General features: G+C 37.6%; 3 protein-coding genes across 4 annotated transcripts in view; all 3 read right to left on the bottom strand.

The window, feature by feature from the left end:
* Positions 1-22469, bottom strand: part of LOC127444813 (polymeric immunoglobulin receptor-like) — a 41345-nt gene that overhangs the window by 7912 nt on the left and 10964 nt on the right. The window lies entirely within an intron of this gene.
* LOC127444992 (uncharacterized) lies at positions 3-21204 on the bottom strand. Of its 2 annotated transcripts, none has more exons than XM_051704689.1 (5): positions 21109-21204; positions 2448-2744; positions 2019-2339; positions 1615-1929; positions 3-572 (listed from the first exon to the last, which is right to left on the bottom strand). In XM_051704689.1, exons 1-5 carry the CDS (start codon positions 21146-21148, stop codon positions 475-477), a joined length of 1071 nt encoding a protein of 356 aa, XP_051560649.1. In that variant the 5' UTR covers positions 21149-21204; the 3' UTR covers positions 3-474. The 2 variants fall into 2 exon arrangements, with proteins under 2 accessions (XP_051560649.1, XP_051560648.1); XM_051704688.1 differs by lacking the exon at positions 21109-21204 and adding an exon at positions 6706-6837.
* LOC127444993 (protein CD300H-like) lies at positions 14075-17560 on the bottom strand. Its single transcript, XM_051704690.1, has 4 exons — positions 17373-17560; positions 16942-17259; positions 14607-14653; positions 14075-14327 (listed from the first exon to the last, which is right to left on the bottom strand). Exons 1-4 carry the CDS (start codon positions 17533-17535, stop codon positions 14112-14114), a joined length of 744 nt encoding a protein of 247 aa, XP_051560650.1. The 5' UTR covers positions 17536-17560; the 3' UTR covers positions 14075-14111.

The raw sequence follows: 22469 nt of genomic DNA, 5'->3' as shown, positions 1-22469 counted from the left end.
ACTCCAATATTATATTTGTATTTTTTCATGTAGTTTACTACATCCGCCACATTGTCTTTGGAGTGCAAACTTTTATTTCCATTCTTAAAGTAAACCATTTCCTGTTTATCACACCTGATTGAAGTAGTTCTTGGTTGCAAAAATGCATGAAGGGCTTGTTAGTTTACTGTAACCTTCACATAAGAGCAGAAGAAAACCACAAGTAGAAGCATTTCATGCTGTTACTCTTCTGTGTGGTGTAGGATGGTGTATATAAGAAGGGTTTGGGGGTAAGTGTAAAAGAACTTTAGTGTATCACATACTACTTCAGTGTAGCCAAGCTGACACAAGGCCACACCTCCGACAGTGACACTGATTTTGATTCTTGTATGGCAGGTGGGCTGGTTTCACTAAGAGACGTCAGATTGAAGTTAGATAATGAAGATGAAAGACACAGTGTCTAGAGAAAAGGAAGTGGGTGTGTGAAGAAGGGCATCATCTTTGTCTCTTGATTTGTCCAACATTAAACATCAGTGTTAATGTTTTAATCAGCAGTAGAACACAAACATAAATGATGATATTCATGGAGAAATCTGCAAAAGAAAACAGCGTGATCACAGAATAAAATACTAGTCATACAATATTATGGTCAAACATTAAATTAACATTATTGTACCATACGTCCTGAAAGATATCTGAGCTGCAGCATTTTCAAAGAGATGTTTGTTGTTTTTTAATGGTCTGTTTATATTCTTATTCCTTATTTGGCACTTCATGCTATATGTCCACCGACCACAAGACTTTCTGTGCATGTTTCTGTTTGTTCAGTCTCATGTGGGCACACTGTGGGTTTCCTGTACAGCTCACAGTCTTCACAATCAAACTAAGCAGAGACCCTGAACCGTCTTTATGATCATTGTAAGTTCATTTGTTTTTTTGTTTTGTTTTGCTTTTTTTAAATGGAAAAACAAAATTATGCTTTGAATTTGTGGATTTTCATTTAAAAAGAAATATGCAAAAACGAGAAAACAGCCTGTTTTATTATAATTCATTTGTCAGTGGGGGCGGAGTTTCATGGTCCAGGCAACAGTAACACCTTCACAGAGACACAGAGTCCTAGTTATTCCAAACTTCTCAAAGGCCTCTATGCTCTTGAGAACTTTTTGTAGCCTTCTCCAGATCTTTGCTTCAAAACAATCATGAGTGCTGCAGGCAGTTCCTTCAACCTCATGGCTTGGCTTTTGTTCTTATATGCATTGTCAATCCAATTTTAGAACAAGTAGACTCCAGTCAAGGAGTAGAAAGATCTCAAAGAAAAATGGGATGCACCTGAGCTAAACTTCAAGTGTCATATCAAGGTATCTGAAGACTTATGTCAATGCAGTATATATATATATATATATTTGAACACATTTGCAGAAATGTTGAAAATCATGTTTCCACTGTCAGTATGGGGCATGAGTGTAGATTGATGAGGGGGAAATTATTTAAAATGATTTTAGCATAAGGCTACACCATAACAAATTGTGAAGTGGTCTGAATTCTTTCCGAATTAACTGTATCAATCATACAATGCCTAAAATTAGATTTAACATTTCAAATATGCATGATTAATAAGTATTTAAAATTCCTCACCCTCTTTAACATCCAGTGTTACTTCAGTAAACGACTCCATATACTGAGATACATTGACTCCACACCTGTATGTTCCAGCATCTCCAGCATTCAGATCTCTAAAGAACACCATCAAGACTCCTCCTCTGGTGTCATCATATAAAGAAACATCTCCATCTTCCATCCATTTATTCTCAACTCCTGGATACTTCCTCTCAGAACATCCATCTGATTCTTTACAGATATATTTTGGGTTGGTTTTGTACTGAGGGTGTTCACACTTGATGATGATCTGACCTCCTGAGTAACCGGTCACCCTATATGAACCCACTTTATCTGACAATGATAAATGTCACATTATGCGTCATAAAATCTGCTGCAAACACAGGTTCTGTGAACTTTTATTGAGAATTTGTTCTACTCACTCATAATGTGTAGATGAGCAGTTGTAGTAATAACGGAGTAACTGTATGAGTGTCTGTAGACCTGAACTCCACATAAATAAACTCCTCCATCATCTGGTGTCACAGCAGCTGATGTCACACTGAAGAGATTCTTATATCTGTCATCAGAAATACTGAATTTTTCTTTCTTAACCCATGTGCTGGAGATCATCTCAGTGGAGTTCCTTCCTTCTTTATAAATTATCTTTTCATCATTCTTGTAGTCTTGTGAATATTCACAGCTGAAGTTGGCAGTTTCTCCACTATTCACCATCACTCTCTTTGACACCCCACAACATGAATCTGTCATATATACAGTATATATTTTATACATACAAAATAATTACATCCAGTATTTAGATGCTTTCAAAAGGTCAATAACTCCATTAAACACTTCATAAAATGTCTTACCTTGTTTCACATTCAAAGTCATTTCGATAAACCATCGGCCATGAACTCCAATCCGGTATCTTCCGGCATCTGTTGTGTTCAGTTCTTTGATGAAGATCATGAGGTTTCCATATTTGTCACGGTACAGAGTGAATCTTCCTTCTTTAGACCATTGATTATGTTTCATATCATTTATTATGTTTGTCCATGGGTCATGTTTCGCCATGTAATTAAAACAGTAATTGCACCAAAGCTTCCAGGAATTAACAAGAACACTTCCTCCAGAATATCCAGTAACATCAAAGCATCTCACTGAACCTGTCAATCAGATTCATACTATTAACAGAAACTCCATTAATGAGTAGCATAACTTTGCAGTCATAGGTTGAGCATGCGTAAGTCTGGGGAAAGCTTAGCCTCCCACTATCCACAGGCTTGATGTGTATGTGAGTGAATATCGATAGAGAATTCTGATTATTGCTCAGGAATGATGCTGCTCATAAATTATGATCTAGGATCAGTTTCCCACCGCAAGTCCAAACCTTAATTACCAGAGAAGAGGGAAAAGCTGACTCTAGATCTGTGGCTACGGCCACATTGTGCGAGTTGCTGCGGCCGATTGCTGCGTGCACGTGCAAGGAGAATGTCTTAATTTCTGAAATTATTTTTTTTAAACAAATATTTAATTAAGTAGTGTAATTCATGGATTAAACCCTATTTCATGAGTTCACATGCCCCTATAATCTTTGCGTGAATGGTAAAACTGGTTTGGCTTGCTGTCCGCAATGGAGGAGCTCGAGGAGGTGACTCGAAACTCAAGCAAATTTATAACACCCTGTGACAAGGAGGAGGGCATGGCCCAGCCTTGATGGTGCATGGCTGGCGCTGAATCAGCTGATCAGTGGGAGAGCGAGATAAAGGGGAGCCGGAGGCACCAGTTCGAGAGAGAGAGAGAGAGACGCATGCGGCCGAGCGGCATGTGTGTGTGTTTGTTTATGTTGGTTTTACTCCTTGCCTGTCCTTTACCTGTTACAGTGGTGCTGAAACCCGGGATGGAGGAGGGATGCGCTGTTGCGCAGTCTTCACCGCTGCCATCCACCAGGGGAGCCGCCGCAGCTGTCTGCCTGGGGATGGAGGGGTCGCTGCCAACCGCCAAGAGCTGGAGCAAATGCTGCCGTCCACTGAAGAAGGGGAGGAGTGGTTCCATCCACCAGGGGCCGGAGGACTCACTGCCGTCCGCTGGGGGAGGGGCGAGCTGGCATCTGCCAGAGGGCGGAGGAGCGGTTGAGGATTGGGCGACAGCGCATCCGGGAGCCGGCGAGCAATTTCTTCTCTCTCTCTCTCCTCTCTCTCTCTTTCTCTCTCTCTCTCTCTCTGTGTCTCTTGCTTGCCCTTTCCCTCTCCCCATGCCTCCCCTCATCTCTCCGCGTTGTGTGTGTCTGCTGTTTGTTTATGTTTGTTTAAGTTGAGTTTTACATTAAACTTTATGTTGACTGTTCAGCTGGTTCCCGCCTCCTCCTTGCCCATCCTTTAACTGTTACACCACCCCAGACTAGTGAGGATGGAGCCGATGTAAAAGGAGGAGTAGGGGAGGTGAGTTGCTGGGAGAGCTGACCCTATGACAAGATAAGAGGTTGCTTTTATATACTGGTAATTAATTGGAAGATTAGATGAGCCTGCTCCTCCCAAACTTACGTTTATTAACTTAATTTCACTAGTTTGCGTGCCCCTATAATCTTTGCATGAATGGTAAAACTGGTTTGGTTGTCATGAGTTGCTCGGATGGGGAGAGTACACACTGCAATCCGAATGGGAGATCCCAATGATTTAATCACAAAAGGATCACTCAGCGTTTCAGAAAGGGAGTGCTCACTCTGCATTCCCAATGGGGAGCTCACACTGCGATCCGAAATGGGGAACCCACGAGTTATAAAAAACGTTGAGTTTGCATTGTATTTGGAATGGAGGGCCCATGCTGCGATTCGAACGGGAGAGCCCACATTGCATCCAGATGGGAGGGTCCATGATTGGAGGAACAGGATAGAACAGAGGAACAGGAGAGAGGGCTGAAACCGATGTGGCCAGTGCCTTTTGAGAAGAGGGAGGGGGGATTTTTAGTGACGAAGCGGGGGGATAGCGTGTGGCCGCTGTAGTCTGCCGGCCGTTTAGACAGGCGGATGAGGAAGTGCTGGCAACTACCTCGAGTCCTACTGGCTGATGAAGAGGTGGATTGTGGGCTTAAGAAGATGGAGAGAGATGCTTGGTTTGCTTGGAAGCCTTGCAGATATTTCTTCATTTCGTTTGTTTATGGTGTGAATAAAGCTTTTATAGTTGTGCTTTATTGGTTCTTTGTGAGAAATGGATGCCGGATTTATAGAGGGCTTGACAAAGATCGTTAATGGAGCAATTTGCCATGGGAGAAATTGCAAGGCTTTCGGTTGGAGAAAGAGATGATTGTGATGTTGATGGTGTTTGTAATGTGGGCACGTGCGGAATGCTTGTATGTTGAGGAGATCACGAAGGAGGTGGGGAGCGTGGACCTCTTGAGCAGTGTTTGTTATGCTGGGATGGTGTGCGAGGACTTAGTCATCCTGGACATTCATCTGGTGAAGGTGATCCTAGAATGAAGGAGGGGGAAACCGGTCTGGTTTACAGTGGATGCATAGGTGTCTCTGGATGACTCGAGAGTTCATCATACGAAGGAAAGAACTGGATTTCCAGTATGTCGGACATGGTGCCGTTGCGGAAAGGTCGGTGCTGGTAGAGCTGACATTATGATGAGGTAAGAGGTTGCTTTTATATACTGGTAATTCATTGGAAGATCAGATGGCCGTGGTCCTCCCAAACTTACATTTATTAACTTCATTTATTAGATCATGGTAGCAAATGAACAAGCTGAAAACAAGTTCATCAAAGTTTGTATCGTTATTAAAAAATTTTTTTGCCTATATATAATCTGGATTACGCAATCAAATTACAAAAATCAAGTAGTTGTGATCAGATCACATTACATTTTAAAATACTTGTAATCAGATTACAGTTACTTTTGTTTGAATTACATGATTAATTAATTTACTGATTAAGTATCAATAATGATTAATAAAGCAACAACGGTAAATTGTTCAATTTATTGATCCTCTACTATTTTATTTTTAATCTTTTCATTTTTTCATTTCTAAATCAGTCTACCATGATATGCATTCTAGTGTTTTTGGAAGAGAGGGGAGAGGATGGAGAGTTTTGTGGAATTGCACACACAGACCTGATACTAGACGCTAGCCAGGTGTCTACAATTCTCACTCAGCGTTTTACCACTGGCTTTATACAAATCATTTCAGTTTTAAGGAGACACAGGGCATAAACATTATTGTGCAATGTGAACTCTGCCTTCCAAAACTTAATATCCTGTCCACTGCAAACGATTCCACGTCAAATATAAAAAAAGCATTTGGACGTTTGTTTGCACACTTTCTCAACTTTACATTGCATATCTAACCAGCTCCTGATGAACACATTTGAATTATTATTTGAATTATTACTCTGTGTGTCATAGAACCGTGTCTCTATGTCTTTGGAAAGGTTTTGTCCATTAAACGCATCAAAGTGCCCAAATACTCGTCATTTCAGATTCACAATCTAATTCACACAGAAATACTGAACCGATTTCCCTGGATAACCTGTCCATAATTCTAGAAACTTACTAGTTATTCATTTTCTAAATAGGTATGTGTTGATGATGTGAATTATTCTTTTCAGTTAAAATGTGTTTTTGTGTTTCATGACCCTTTAAATATTTTTGTTATTTCACTCATGAATAGACAAATAGCAAGTAAAACACAAAAATATAATATCAATTCTCATAATTCTCATAATTAAGTTTTATTTAATGCATTTAAGAAACATTATGTCAAAATGGTACAAGATAAACCTGATCAAATGCATGTGACAAAATATAAAAAAGTTAGGTCAGAGGTAATCCAAGAGTAACAAGAAAGTTAAACATTTTATTCTTAGAGAAAACGTAACTGATTAAAATGTTTAATCATGTAATTTATAATCAGTAACGGATTACAATACCAAAGTACAAAGTACAAAGACTGTAATGTACCCAGCACTGATTATGGCATATGCAGGACCAAGTGGTTCCATTTTTATTTCAAGAAAACACAGAAACAATTAAAATATTGGTTATTACTTTATACTGAATCATACAATCTGATCAGATTGACAAATAAAATACATCATGATTTGTGCAGTAGTGCAAGAGAAGTGTATTGACCTGAGATGAGGTAGAATGTGAAGATGATGAAGATCTTCATTGTGAGTTGAGTTCAGCTTCACAGCAGCTCTGATTCTCCTCACAGGATGTCTGTCTTCTTTATGCTGAATGTTCTCTGTGTGTATCTCTCTGTCTCTACATCTGTCTGCTTTAGTTACTTCCTCTTTATTCAGCTCTTTATAAGTAATGATCAGATTTCCTCCCACCATCACCATTCACTCAATATTCATCACAGAGAAACAGCGACCTCTAGCTGTTGTGATTGAACATGTAAGACAGCTCTGTACAGTACTCAAGTGTCTGTAAAAGACAGTCATTTATGCATATTTGATACGTTTTACATCATTAAAAATGTTTTTACATCCTTGTAAACTATGCACAAATCACACACAAGTGTATTTCCTTCAATAGTCTTTCTCTAGTATGCGTGCCTGTTGAATGTGAAATTTGGGTAAAAGCCTTTACTGGTAGAAACCGACAGAGATACTGTTTTATTACTCTCTCTTTACTTCTTACACGGCTCTCTGGAATAATCTCTGGATTCTGATTGGTCAGTGGCACAATCTAACTGTCTGATATCTCTCTCTGTAACAACCGCACATACAAATCTCAGACCATCCATCAGGTATTGTGAATCATATTTCCTGCTTCTCGGATCACTGAGCGATCTCTACAAGTAAGCTAATAAAATAATTTCAACAATCAATGTTGCATGTCCATTTATTTGTTTATATGGTAGGTAGCCTTAAAATAAGATGGATTATGAGAAGTCAGATGGTCATTTTTACAGAATAAACATCAACAGAACTCCAACTCAAACCGGAGGTGGAATTCAGCTGTTCAGAGATTTCTTTCTTTTCACATAATTTCATAATTTTAATGTAAATCAATATCTGATCTCTATATATTTATCTTTTTCATTAGTAGCCATGTAATAAGCCTAACATTGGTTGTCCTTATCACCCTGTCAGAGTTTATTTTGAGATAACAACTGGCTGACTGTTTCATGACCCCTTAAATAATCTGTATGTTTCATTTTAAGATGACTTTGAGCTGCATTTTAAATAATAATAAAAAAATCACACAGACAATAGTGTACTATTCATCATATAAAAATCACTTTAACGTTTTGGATAAAAAGCATCTGCAAAATGAATATATGAAAATAAAATTACTTTCTCCACAGAGGCAACTCAACCCAGGAGGGCAAAGAGGAAGTGGCTCGGGCCATTGTAGCCAAACCCTTGTGTACGTCCCCCTGTGTACGTCCTTGCGATTTATAAAACAACAAGACTCACATGCTTCGCGCAGCCTCAAATAATGTCCTGGCCAGTCATCACTGATTAGAGCAGGACCCTGACCTGTTTACAATAATGCATTCTGATTGGGTGACTTGTGGTTGGAGGACTAAAGCAAGTTCAACAGAAGCTGTTTTAATGAGAAAATCATGCTTACATCCTCCTGCCAAAATATTTGACTCAGAAATGCATCGGACACAATAAAGACAATGTATTGCACTTGTTCATATTTATAAGTGCAATAAATGCAATACACATTCTAAAATTAACATTTTGAAACAATAAATAAATAATAAAATATAATATTTTTTATGAATACAAAATAATAATAATTAAGAAATCTTCACAGTTTATCATGAAAATTGTTTTTCTCAGGATTTTTGCTGGAATCCCACAGCACTGCACTCTCTCTTATCTAACACACCTGATTCATCAGTTCATTATTAGAGACTCAATGATCTGAATTATATCATGTTAAATATGCACTGAAGCTGTGGGAGCAGATTGAGAAATATTGTCCTGTCACTTTAACACACAGCTGTAGATTCAGCACCATGGACAGCAGTTGACAATCAAACTTCAGAAAAAGCTGTTGAGGAAAGTTTAACAGCACCAGATGAACAATGAGTAAACATTTTGAAGCAGGTTATCTACTTCCGTTCAATCAGACCAAAATAGGGGAAACTGGAGGAACGCTGGGGTCATTTAACCATCATTCAACTGTAACTTTTTCCTTAAAGCAGCTCTTTCATGTTGATTCATTCCTTAATTTATTATATAAAGTGTAAATCAGACTTAAATTCAGGTGATGTTAACAGAAGCTGCATACTGTAACATCGATCCTGCATTGTATGACAGTATTTGACTTTCAAAAATTGTAATAAAAAAGACATTTACAGACATGATCTCATATTTGCCTCTAGGTGGAGCCAGAAGATTTTATTAGACATCTGAACAAATAACTGCATGTTTAGAGTGTATGTTGAAAAGTAATCAGAAAATTATTATTTGAGTTAAATTTGAATTATGCAAAAAAGTAAAAAAGTAAGTATAATTTCTGATGAATTTATGACAAAAGACAGATTCATAAAAAAATACACAGTACCATTAACTATTTTGGTAGTGAGACAGGTATACATATATATATAATCTTAATCTTAATACCCATGAAACTGTTTTTGTCCATTATTAGGCTCTATTAAAGATTAAAGGTCCCCTTGACAAATGTTATATTTATCAGCTTTTTTTTATTTTTTATTTTTTATTATTATATATTTTTTTATATTTCGATATTTTGATATTTCGTTTTACATCTGGTAAGTGTTGCTGGAGTTGCAAGAATACAAGAAGAAACCTCCATTACTGAGTAAATGCATTAGTTCTGATAGTAAATGCCTTACTAGATCTGACAGGACCTAATACTGAGCCCTGCGGCACTTAACTTGTGCTTGATCTGACACAAACACAAACAAAGTGGTAACAGTAAAATATTAGTACTTAAACCATGCTAATGCCAGTCCAAAAATGGCAATATAATTCTCAAGCCTATCCAAGGAATTGTCATGATGTACAGTTGCAATTAAAATTATTCAACCCCCCCAGGACTGTAAGGATAAGGATAAGGTAAGCTTTTCTGATGACCCAGAATTTTTAAACTTTACATCTATATCAGTTGAGTGACACATTCAAAGTCATAGTGTGAATATATAACCTAATATTTCTAAATGGCAGGATTTTTTAAAAATACAGCCATGTCATAATTATTCAACCCCTACTGCACGTAGCTGTTTCTTAAATATGTAAGGCTAGACAAGTAATTGTTTTAAAACAAAATTAAGTCATCAATCTGCAATGGCACATATTTAAGTTTTAAAATGTAAGTTTAGCGTTGTAAGCAAAAAATGTATTTCTATGCAAAAAATACAATTAAAAATAAGCTGTCTCAAAAGCTAATAGAGGAGATTATTTCATAACACAAGTTAGTGACAGTATCCCTCCATACACTGTGAAATACCTTTACATTTGTACTCTACCACATGTGCTCCATTTTACAGAGCTTAAAATCACGAGTATTAACATTTTACCATGGTGCAGGGCTTTTCTCTTTTTCTTCAATCAAAGGAGGTGACAATATCTAGAGTGCAAGAGAAGATTGTATCCACATTTTCTGAGACTACATCAAGTTCTTCTGAACTTTTTGGAATATTTGAGATAGATCTGAAAGATTATTAGTGAAGCTATCTTTAGTGGTTGAAAGAATAGTTCTACCTGATTTATAACATGTTGTTGATTGAGTGACCTTCTAAGCACAGCATACAAGAGACATGGTAATGAACTGAGATGTCATCGCTCTACGCAAGAATTGCTTTATTTATTTATTGATTATGGCAATGATTGGGCCCTGTTCCCAATATGTCATTTTCATTATCTATTTGAATGTTTAGTCACCAACAATCAAATCTCTATCCACAGTAACTCCTAGATTTGACAGAAAACCTGCAAATTCTTTACGGAAGTCTGTATAGGGCCCTGGGGGTCTGTATACAGTAGCAAAAAACTGAGATTTTTACTTATATCGGATGATGTCACATTAAGCACTTCAAAAAAAATGTTCTATTTTGACATCAATCAATTATTTATTATTTTTTTTCCCGAAAGACTTAGGGTTTTGTGTTTATTAGTTAGTGGAACAGACACAGTCTCTTTATGATATCTAGGAGATACAGTCTCTGTTTTGCAGTTTATATGACATGTGTGATGTCTCAAGGCAGCTAGCGGATGGTGCATTAGCCAGTCTGTCTGGTATTAAGACTATGAGCCAAATTACTAGAGAGGAGAGCGGTGCCTTTCCTGGAGGGACAGAGTCCGTCTGTTTTTAGCAGTTCAGGTCTATCTCCAATACGTGCCCAATTTTCTATAAATCATATGCTATTCTCTGGACACAACTCAGACATCCAGCCATTCTGTGATCATAATCTACTATAAATCTTGTTGATTATCAGATTAATCACTGAACAAAAACACTTCATCAAACCTTCATCAACCTGACTAAAATAAATATGTATTTAAGTATATCTGGAAAAATTAAGATACCACTCCAAATGTTCAGTTTCTCTGGGTTTACTATTTATAGGTATGTGTTTGAGTAAAATGAACATTTTTGTTTTGTTCTATAAACTACTGACAACATTTCTCCCAAATTCCAAATAAAAATATTGTCATTTAGAGCATTTATTTGCAGAAAATTACAACTGGTCAAAATAACAAAAAAGATTAAGTGTTTTCAGACCTCGAATAATGCAAAGAAAACAAGTTCATTTTCATTTTTAAACAACACAATATTAATGTTTTAAATTACGAAGGGTTCAGCGATCGATATTTGGTGGAATAACCCTGATTTTCAATCACAGCTTTGTTCAATCACATAATTTCATTTATATATATATATACAGTAGTGTGAAAAAGTGTTTGCCCCCTTCCTGATTTCTTATTTTTTTTGCATGTTTGACACACTTAAATGTTTCAGATCATCAAACAAGTTTAAATATTAGTCAAAGATAACACAAGTAAACACAAAATGCAGTTTTTAAATGAATGTTGTTATTATTAAGGGAAAACAAAATCCAAACCTACATGGCCCTGTGTAAAAAAGTGTTTGCCCCACCTGTTAAAACATAACTTAACTGTGGTTTATCACACCTGAGTTCAATTTCTCTAGCCACACCCAGGCCTGATTACTGCCACACCTGTTCTCAATCAAGAAATCACTTAAATAGGACCTGCCTGACAAAGTGAAGTAGACCAAAAGATCTTCAAAAGCTAGACATCATGCCAAGATCCAAAGAAATTCAGGAACAAATGAGAAAGAAAGTAATTGAGATCTATCAGTCTGGAAAAGGTTATAAAGCCATTTCTAAAGCTTTGGGACTCCAGAGAACCACAGTGAGAGCCATTATCCACAAATGGCGAAAACATGGAACAGTGGTGAACCTTCCCAGGAGTGGCCGGCCGACCAAAATTACCCCAAGAGCGCAGCGACGACTCATCCAAGAGTTCACAAAAGACCCCACAACAACATCCAAAGAACTGCAGGCCTCACTTGCCTCAGTTAAGGTCAGTGTTCATGACTCCACCATAAGAAAGAGACTGGGCAAAAATGGCCTGCATGGCAGAGTTCCAAGACGAAAACCACTGCTGAGCAAAAAGAACATTAAGGCTCGTCTCATTTTTGCCAGAAAACATCTTGATGATCCCCAAGACTTTTGGGAAAATACTCTGTGGACTGATGAGACAAAAGTTGAACTTTTTGGAAGGTGTGTGTCCCATTACATCTGGCGTAAAAGTAACACCGCATTTCAGAAAAAGAACATCATACCAACAGTAAAATATGGTGGTGGTAGTGTGATGGTCTGGGGCTGTTTTGCTGCTTCAGGACCTGGAAGACTTGCTGTGATAAATGGAACCATGAATTCTGCTGTCCACCAAAAAATCCTGAAGGAGAATGTCCGGCCATCTGTTCGTGACCTCAAGCTGAAGCAAACTTGGGTTCTGCAGCAGGACAATGATCCAAAACACACCAGCAAGTCCACCTCTGAATGGCTGAAGAAAAACAAAATGAAGACTTTGGAGTGGCCTAGTCAAAGTCCTGACCTGAATCCTATTGAGATGCTGTGGCATGACCTTAAAAAGGCAGTTCATGCTCGAAAACCCACCAATGTGGCTGAATTACAACAATTCTGCAAAGATGAGTGAGCCAAAATTCCTCCACAGTGCTGTAAAAGACTCATTGCAAGTTATCACAAATGCTTGATTGCAGTTGTTGCTGCTAAGGGTGGCCCAACCAGTTATTAGGTTTAGGGGGCAATCACTTTTTCACATAGGGTCATGTAGGTTTGGGTTTTGTTTTCCCTTAATAATAACAACCTTCATTTAAAAACTGCATTTTGTGTTTACTTGTGTTATCTCTGACTAATATTTAAACTTGTTTGATGATCTGAAACATTTAAGTGTGACAAACATGCAAAAAAATAAGAAATCAGGAAGGGGGCAAACACTTTTTCACACCACTGTATATATATATATATATATATATATATATATATATATATATATATATATATATATATATATATATATATATATTTTTTTTTTTTTTTTTTTTTCAAAACAGAATGATGTGATAAAATAATAATAAAATAATGAAAACAAATAAGCAACTCAAAGCAACCCCAACCCCACGATAGAAACGATAGTTTGGCGGTTTACATTCAGAGCCCGCCTGCAGCTGCTTGATGGTCTCATATTAAAGCCTTAACATGTCAAAAAGGGATGTTGTGTAAAGAGTTTTATGCAGCCTTTTAGTGTGTGTATATGATGCAGAAATTCCATAAATTTTTTTTAGATTCTAGAAGAAAAAAAGAAACTCACATGTACTTGGCCACGTGACAGTCAGCACATTGCACCTGTGTTGAGAAGCAGAATATATTTGGTGCACTTTATTCTCATGCAGTTTTTCAAAGAGGCTCCGGATGGTAGAGTGACATTTCATGAAGTTTTGCTACAGTTAGCAGGGTGTCAAGGTCTTTGGACAGTTTTTTTAATGTTGAGATTTTGCTCCTTTGCGTCCTTTCGTGACACGAGGATGCTGACATGCTGTCTTATTGGTATCGCACATTTTATGGCTCTAACCTTAAGGGGGTTGGAAACCACTGGTCTACATATTTCACCACATGTTGTGTTTTTCTGGAGTGGAAACTTCTAAGTTCATTTTCACCATAGTAACCATATCCTGTTTATCACATCTGACTTAAGTGCTCCTTGGTTACACAAATGCACAAAAGGCTTGTGGCTATGATCTACAGAATGCATATATATATATATATATATATATATATATATATATATATATATATATATAAACACAGTTAGAAGAGCATTTCATGTTGACACATTTCTGTGCACTGCAGCCACAAAAACAAACAACCTTTAAACATATGCTTGTCATAAAAGAACTGATAATCAAATCAATCTCAACAAACAACAACATAATTAATTGTTTTGAAATTGGCCATTATAACTGTCTGAGCTCTGTTATGTGTCATTAGGGAGTTAGTTAAGTCTCGTGCGGACAGTGGAATAATCAGAGTAAATTTCATCTTTCCTGAATGTGACTGTATCATCAGTGAGAGAATCTTCATGTTTGTGGAAACTGACAGCAGCATACAGGAGCCCATCAGAGGAGTTTGAGGGAAACTGTACAGTAGAGTAAAGAGGAGTTGATGAAGGATCTGAGAGAGAATCACGTCTGCTGTCTGCACAGGATGACTGAAATAAATACAGTATAGTATTTTATAGTATAGTATAGTATGATGCGTGGTGAAAATAAAAAATAAATATATTTTAATAAGCACTTGTGCATGCACACTTCGCACCCCCAAACACACACAAACCCACAAACACTTCGCACCCCCAAACATACACACGCATGCGCACACACTCACGCACACATACACGTGCACACGCACGCACGCACGCATGCACACACACGCACGCGCATATACACACATCTCACACACGCTCACACACACTCACACTGTAATTCACCATTCTATCTGTGTTCTTCTTTCTCTTGTCTGATGTTGAAGTGGTTTCTAAATAACACAAAACAAAATCAAGAGATCAGTAAGAGAAAGTAGATGAACATGAAACTTCATAACTGGTGAAGCTCACGATCATCTCTCTGAGCTGGAAGACTCAACATGAAGTGAGTGAGATTTTACTGCTGGATTGAACGATTGAAAATTACTCAATAAAACCCACGTAAACTGTTTAAGACAGAACAACAGATAAATGTGTTATAAGTGTGTGTGTGTGTGTGAGCGTGTGGGTGAGCGTGTGTGTGTGTATGTGTGTGTGTGTGTGAGCATGTGTGTGTGTGTGAGAGTGTGTGTGTGTGTGTGTGTTTGTGTGTGTGTGTTTGTGTGTGTGTGAGCGTGAGTGTGTGTGTGTGTGTGTGTGTGTGTGAGCGTATGTGTGTGTGTGAGCGTGTGTATGTCTGTGTGTGTGTGTGAGCATGTGTGTGTGTGTGTGTGTGTGTGTGTGTGTGTGAGTGTGTGTGTGTGTGTGTGTGTGAGCGTGTGTATGTGTGTGTGTGTGTGTCTGTGTGTGTGTGTGTGTGTGTGTGTGTGTGTGTGTGTGTGAGAGTGCGTGTGTGTGTGTGTGTGTGTGAGAGTGCGTGTGTGTGTGTGTGGGCAGGTTTAAGTGGTTTACAAGGACTTTTATTTAGGTAACAAACTGGTAATTACAAGGGTATTATGCTATAAATGTGGTTTATGAGGACATTTCTAGTGTCCCCATAATTTTAATTGCTAAAAAATCATACTAAATGATGTTTTATTGAAAATGTAAAAATGCAGAAAGTTTTTTGTGAGGGGTAGGTTTAAGGGTAGGGTTAGGGTTAGGGGATAGAATCTATAGTTCGTACAGTATAAAAATCATAATGTCTAAGGAGAGTCCTCATAAACCACAAATACCAACATATGTGTGTGTGTGTGTGAGCGTGTGTGTGTGAGCGTGTGTGTGTGTGTGTGTGTGTGTGTGTGTGTGTGTGTGTGTGGTGTGTGTGTGTGTGTGTGTGTGTGTGTGAGCGTGTGTGTGTGTGTGTGTGTGTGCGTATGTGTGAGCGTGTGTGTGTGTGTGTGTGTGTGTATGAGCGTGTGTGTGTGTGAGCGTGTGTGTTGTGTGTGTGTGTGTGTGTGTGTGTGTGAGCGTGTGTGTGGGTTTGCGTGTGTGTGTGTGAGCGTGTGTGTGGGTTTGCGTGTGTGTGTGTGAGCGTGTGTATGTGTGTGTGTGTGTGTGTGTGCACGCACGTATGTGTGTGTGTGTGAGCGTGTGTGTGTGTGTGAGCGTGTGTGTGTGTGTGTGTGTGAGCGTGTGTATGTGTGAGTGCATGCGTGTGTGTGTGTGTGTGTGTGTGTGTGTGTTTGATCATCACCTTGTCTCTTGCTGTGTGTTAATTTACAAACAAACATAATTATTCCTCCAATCAGCAGCAGATTCAAACATAAACACATAAATATGATCATGGAGAAATCTGGAAATACGGAAACACAAAGTGATAAATACAGAAAAACACAGAGATACATGGATAAAATATTTACAGAAATAATGGTAACATTTTATTTTAGGGATCAGAAATTAGACAGAAATTAATTACTAATAATTGGACTTTTAAGGGATTAGTTACTGACTTGTTTGGAATTATAAGGTATTTATTATGCCTTTGTTCAATGATTTCTTAATAGACTCTTTACATTTGTTTTTTTCCTAACAATAAACATATTAGGTAAAAACAAAAGATACTGATAGCTAGTAAGGTCCTTTATAGGTTCTCATTACACTACATGAATGTGTAACTTATAAGTATTAAATAAATATTGAAGCCAGAGACTTTTGATGCATCCTCTTTGCTCTAAGGGCAAACAGTGTTAGATGCTGTTTTCACCCCTTATAAAATATTACCATTCAGTAAAGGGGCATCACTGCAGTGTGTTTATTGTGTTTATTTAGAGTCCCACAGACACCCTACACCAACCCCTACCCTTAAACCTAACCTTAACCTTCCCAGCTTATGTTGAAATACTAAACGCATTCTACATGTATTTCATACTTATAAGCCGCACATTGACACAGAGTACTGAGCTCCTGTAAAGGATGTGTTCTGAATCGTACTAGCTATTGATATGTTTTGTTTTTAGCTAAGAAATTCATTGTTATGTCCTTTACAGAAGAATTTCTGATGTTCATCATGATGTTTGCACTTGATTGAGATGTCGTCTCCTTCAATCTGATTCAAGATCAGCTCTGAAAAGAACAACAATTTCACTCCACACAGTTCGGGCACATGTAATATTCATATTGAGTTGTTCATGTCCCTCACCTTGTTTCCTGATAATGATCAGATGAGTGCAAAGATAATTCACGTCTCTTTCTAATGTCATTGCACAGCAGTATTTCCCAGCATCCTCTGCTGTCAGTCCAGTGATGGTCACAGTAAAGACACTTGCTGTGATGTCATCATTCAGAGTCAATCTGTCAGTCTTGGTCTCATTCTGGTCTGTCACAGTCTCAATGAGAGGATTTCTATCTCTAGTGGAGCACTTCCCCTTACAGAGATACTTTGACTTTGATTTATAGATCGGATCATAAGGACAGATGATCTCAACAGATTCTCCTTCATGACCAAATACTGGAGGCACTAAAAAATAAATAAACAGACACTTTGAACACAAAATATGGTGCTTATACCCTATTTATTTGTTTGTCTGGGATCTGTCTGGAAAATATAATAGTACATAAAAATGGTCCTACCATTTTTCACATCCAGTTTTACTTCAGTAAACCACTCAGTATATTGAGATACATTGACTCCACACCTGTATGTTCCAGCATCTCCAGCATTCAGATCTCTAAAGAACACCATCAAGACTCCTCCTCTGGTGTCATCATATAAAGAAACATCTCCATTTTCCATCCATTTATTCTCAACTCCTGGATACTTCCTCTCAGAACATCCAACTGATTCTTTACAGATATATTTTGGGTTGGTTTTGTACTGAGGGTGTTCACACTTGATGATGATCTGACCTCCTGAGTAACCGGTCACTCTATATGAACCCACTTTATCTGTCAATCACAAATATCAGGTTATGCATATATTCTGTGGTTGGGTATAGCAGTCATTGCTCAGAACTTGTTCCATTTATTAAAAATATAAAATAAATACTGGCATCTTATGATTTTCATGACTTAATGGTTCCGTTAACTGTTTAACATTCCGTTTTTAAGGTTCTTTGATGAAACACAGACAGTAACAAAATATAATGTTGCTGGTTTGTATAGTCCTGGATCACAGAAAGTAAACGTATTTGGTGTGCTGTCCGTAGCGGAGAGGCTCATGCACAGGACTGGGTTTGAGCTCTGAAATGCTTATCCCCCTGGACTATCAGACTAAAGCAAGAAATAGAAAGACAATTTTGAAATAGTAATTGGTATAGGCATTATGATATACAGTATAAAAGTGTATATGGGGAGGTGCAGGAATGCCTGAAGAATCATCACCAGTGGGAGGGAATCAGCCACTAATTTGACCTTGGGATTTGATTGGCAGGCCTAGATGAACAAACTCCACTCAAACTTATGTTTGGAACTTCATCAAATAAAACAAAATTCTCTCACAACGTTTCCTGCAGCACAATTCAGCGGCAGTGCTGCCCCCTACTGAATCTACAGTGTGAAACACAGCGAGTCCAGTGTAGTGTGATTGATTCCCGAGCGAATGGCTCTGAAGAAGTCTGGTTTATACTTGACGCTACCACATGAGCGCACAAGTGATGTGAAATCTGTTTACAAACGCATTCACACAGAAATCACGATTTATCAATGAGTTTGCACTAAAATGTATTAAAAATGTATGAAAAAACATAGGACCAACTGAAACCACACATACGCCAAAATCACACATTTCCGGTGTCCTTATAAACATGGAACAAACACAAAATAATTGAAATATATGGTATTTTTCAAAGTAACAAAAATGACGTGCGTATAGCTCGAGCTGGGTTCTGATTCTGCCTGTGCATGCTCAGTGATCGAGCGCACAAGCCTTTGGTTGTCTTGAGCTGGTAAAATGCTCTGGAAAAGGTTTGTCAGATGGTTTTAGCATGCCGCGTACTGCACAACACTGCAATGAGACTGGGAGTTTCTTCACCTTTGTGCTTGACGTGTGCAAATTGTGTCAGTACCGGCAGCGAGTCTCTCTTTTATAAGGCGCCCTGCTCAAGAAACGATCAGGCGAAGCAGCAAATGTGGAGAACCGCCACGGATTTCTTTGCACTTCAAGCATTGCCTCATGGACCTCATGCACAGTCTGAACCTGTGGACGTTCAGGCAAAGATAAATGCTCCTGCACAAGCAGTGCTCCAAGCACGCCTTCAGTTCATCTTACGTCTACAGTATGTTGTACATTTAAAAAAAAAATCCAAATTGTAATTCTGTACTGTGATGTTTTTTGGCCTTTTGCTTTGACGGCATCTTTCACTACACATTTCCAACTGTACAGGTGTGTTGGTGCTGAAAGCCCTCATATAAAGATTGTTTAGGTGTGTCTTATGTCAATTACAATCTTCGGTCACGCGCTCCTTCATTTAAAGTAATCCGGATTCGTTTATCATTAGAACGAGGGTAAGACCAAACTCATGTGCGTACAGTCCTTAAAAACGGTTTATTATTAGACGGTTTACTTAATACAATGTTTAAATGTAATTAGAATGTATACATTCATTTTAAATGAAAGTCATCATCTTGACTGGCTCTACAATATAAACACTAGTGTCTTAATGTAAACATAAGTGCTTGAGTTTAGTCACACAGACAGTGTAAACAGCCTATTTGTTCTTAAATGTCTTTTTTACCTCTTGTTCACGACTGTGTCTGTTTGTCAGACATCACCTGATAATCAGCCGTTGATGTCTGTAATGCTGCATTTCAGACAGCACTTAAAATGTTGTTTGAAATAGAAAAGTGGATTAAAAGAGCAATATAAGAGTCTTTTAGGTCATGTAAAAAAAATAGCATCTTTCTCAAACAGTCTTATTTACACTATAACTGACTCTGTGGTCGAGTCGATTTTACTTGCTTGTCTTTCAGAATATCTTTAAATATCACTATGTGCTGGACATATTTGATTGCTATAAGTACTTAACAAAATGTACCTCTTTTGTGCCAAATATTTGGTGGTGTGGCATATTTGGTTCCTGAGATTTATCCCAAAATGTGAAAAATCTTACCACTGACCCCAGCCTCCCCTAATCTGAAGAAATGTGTAAAGAAAAGAAATGAATTAATTAAATATGTTGGATTTTTTTTTAACAAATGGCTACAGTAGGACCAAATATTTTATTGCTTTTATGCCTCTAAAAGTCTTTGAAAATTCATTCAAGTTTGCAGTGACTTTTGTAAAGTTATCTCTGATTAGTTATATCTGCTCTGTTGACATATGAAATGTTCTCGTCATTTTGCAACAGGATTAGAAATTGCATTTCTCATTATCAAATATATCTTCCTCAAATTAAGTATAGTTAAAGGAACCGTTAAAAGGAATCAGAACTGGAACCGGAATTCTTTATGATTCCCGTCCCTGATCTCATCACATCTGAATGAATCAGTAACAGGTGGTGGGAACGTATGATGGTTGGAGATTTTTTGTTGTACTCACTCATAATGTGTAGATGAGCAGTTGTAGTAATAATGGAGTAACTGTACGAGTCTCTATTGATCCAAACTCCACATAAATAAACTCCTCCATCATCTGGTGTCACAGCAGTAATTCTCAAACTGAAGAGATTTTTATCTCTGTCATCAGAAATACTGAATCTTCCTTTCTTCTTCCTTATGCTGGAGATCTCCTCAATGGATGTTTTTCCTTCTATAAGATTTGTCTTCCAGTTATTCTTATAATTCTGTGAATATTCACAGCTGAAGTTGGCAGTTTCTCCATTGTTCACCATCACTCTCTTTGACACCCCACAACATGAATCTGTCATTCAAGAACATTATTTCCATTGTTTACTTCAGCTTTAAAATTGTCAGTAGCTTTGATTTGAATAAGACTTACCTTCTTTCACATTCAAAGTCATGTTAATATACCATTTGTCAAGAACTTTAATCCAGTATCTTCCAGCATCCTGTGGTTTCAGTTCTCTGATGAAGATAATGAGACGTCCATATGTGTCTCGATACAGAGTGAATCTTCCTTCGTTAATCCATTGATCATGTTTCTCAGAATTTATAATGTCTGTCCATGGGTCAAATTTACCCATGTATTTAAAACAGTCATCGCACCAAAGCTTCACAGAATTAACAAGAACACTTCCTCCAGAATATCCAGTCACATCAAAGCATCTCACTGAACCTGATCAGATTAATACTGTTATCAGAAACATCATTAAATAATTATTTGTCTATACATCATTACTGTATATGGATTTAGAGAGTTTAAGTAGAGTACATCATGATTTGTGCAGTAGTGCAAGAGAAGTGTATTGACCTGAGATGAGGTAGAATGTGAAGATGATGAAGATCTTCATTGTGAGTTGAGTTCAGCTTCACAGCAGCTCTGATTCTCCTCACAGGATGTTTGTCTTCTTTATGCTGAATGTTCTCTGTGTGTATCTCTCTGTCTCTACATCTGTCTGCTTTAGTTACTTCCTCTTTATTCAGCTCTTTATAAGTAATGATCAGATTTACTGGCCCCTCCCACCATCACCATTCACTCAATATACATCAAAGAGAAACAGCGACCTCTAGCGGAAGTGATTGAACTTCTGAGACAGTTCACGACTGTACATTAGGAGAGAATTCTGCTCCTGTCAGAAAAAGACTTTCTGTAATACAGTGTGAAAGAATTTTAAATTCTTTATAAAACAGTCAACACGCCATTGTCTCTTCTATTAATTTATGCATGTTTTGATAAGTTATTCTGTCTTTAAATATGTTTTCATATTATAGTTAACTTGCTCCTTGGAGAAAGTTTTGAAAATGTTCTCTAAGGTTTGCAGTGTCATCTCACTCTCTCTTATCTAAAACCTCTGATTCATCTCCTTAATTGATATTCCATGATCTGAATAAAACAGAAAATGTGCACCATTAAAACGAAAAACTGTCACTTTAACACACAGCTCTGGGTTCAGCACCATGGACAGCAGCTCAAACATTACAGCCTTTAAAATAAGATCCATCAAAGTCAGAGAGCACATGAGGGATATATATATATATATATACACACATAGAGGAGTGAACAAGGCTAACAAGACACAGGTGGGAGACAATCAGGGAAGAAACCAGGAACAGAATAAGAGACCAAAACCACAGGTTAAAATTAAAGTCCAAAGACACTATGCAGTAAAGAGCTTTATGATTCATATACAGCCTCAAATAATCTGGCCAAACATCACCCACAGGAGGCGTGACCCTGCTGATTTAATGCATTCTGATTGGCTGTCTACGTTTGAATCATTTTAATATATAAGAAACTCAATACACTTTAACTTTACAAACTAGATTACATCCTAACATAAGTATTAGAGTACAAGTGTGAAACTGGTTTGATATGATCCAGGGACTAAAAACGAAATGTTTTTTTTTATTTGGTTTGTTCTGAGCAAAAACTATATGTTATCATTCCGGTTCAAAAGTTCTTCAATCTCCTTTCCAAATGGTAACCGGTAAGAACAAAGAAAAGTTAATAAAGTTATTTTTTTAAATGAGAGTACTCTGCACTTAAGGGGTGGGTGAAATACCAATTGCAGTGTTGCCAGATCTCACAAGAGAAACAAGCGACCTGGTCTGGAAAAACAAGCCCAAAATAAGTGAGAAAAAGATTTTTTTTTCCTGTGTGGTGAATTCATC

The sequence above is a fragment of the Myxocyprinus asiaticus genome, chromosome 8 (assembly GCF_019703515.2).
Source record: "Myxocyprinus asiaticus isolate MX2 ecotype Aquarium Trade chromosome 8, UBuf_Myxa_2, whole genome shotgun sequence".
Classification (NCBI taxonomy): domain Eukaryota; kingdom Metazoa; phylum Chordata; class Actinopteri; order Cypriniformes; family Catostomidae; genus Myxocyprinus; species Myxocyprinus asiaticus.
This window is presented reverse-complemented; position numbering and strand designations above follow the sequence as displayed.

Bases quoted from the DNA above. Each gene is read 5' to 3' on its own strand.
- LOC127444993 (XM_051704690.1), bottom strand. From the start codon at position 17,535: ATGGAAAATGGAGATGTTTCTTTATATGATGACACCAGAGGAGGAGTC. The intron at 17,260-17,372 runs GTAGGACCATTT...TTTATTTTTTAG, and splicing joins AAAACTGGATGTGAAAAATG to TGCCTCCAGTATTTGGTCAT. The intron at 14,328-14,606 runs GTGAATTACAGT...TATTTATTTCAG, and splicing joins AGAAGAACACAGATAGAATG to TCATCCTGTGCAGACAGCAG.
- LOC127444992 (XM_051704689.1), bottom strand. From the start codon at position 21,148: ATGAAGATCTTCATCATCTTCACATTCTACCTCATCTCAG. The intron at 2,745-21,108 runs GTCAATACACTT...TCTGATTGACAG, and splicing joins CACATTCTACCTCATCTCAG to GTTCAGTGAGATGCTTTGAT. The intron at 573-1,614 runs GTGAGGAATTTT...TTTCTTTTGCAG, and splicing joins AACACTGGATGTTAAAGAGG to ATTTCTCCATGAATATCATC.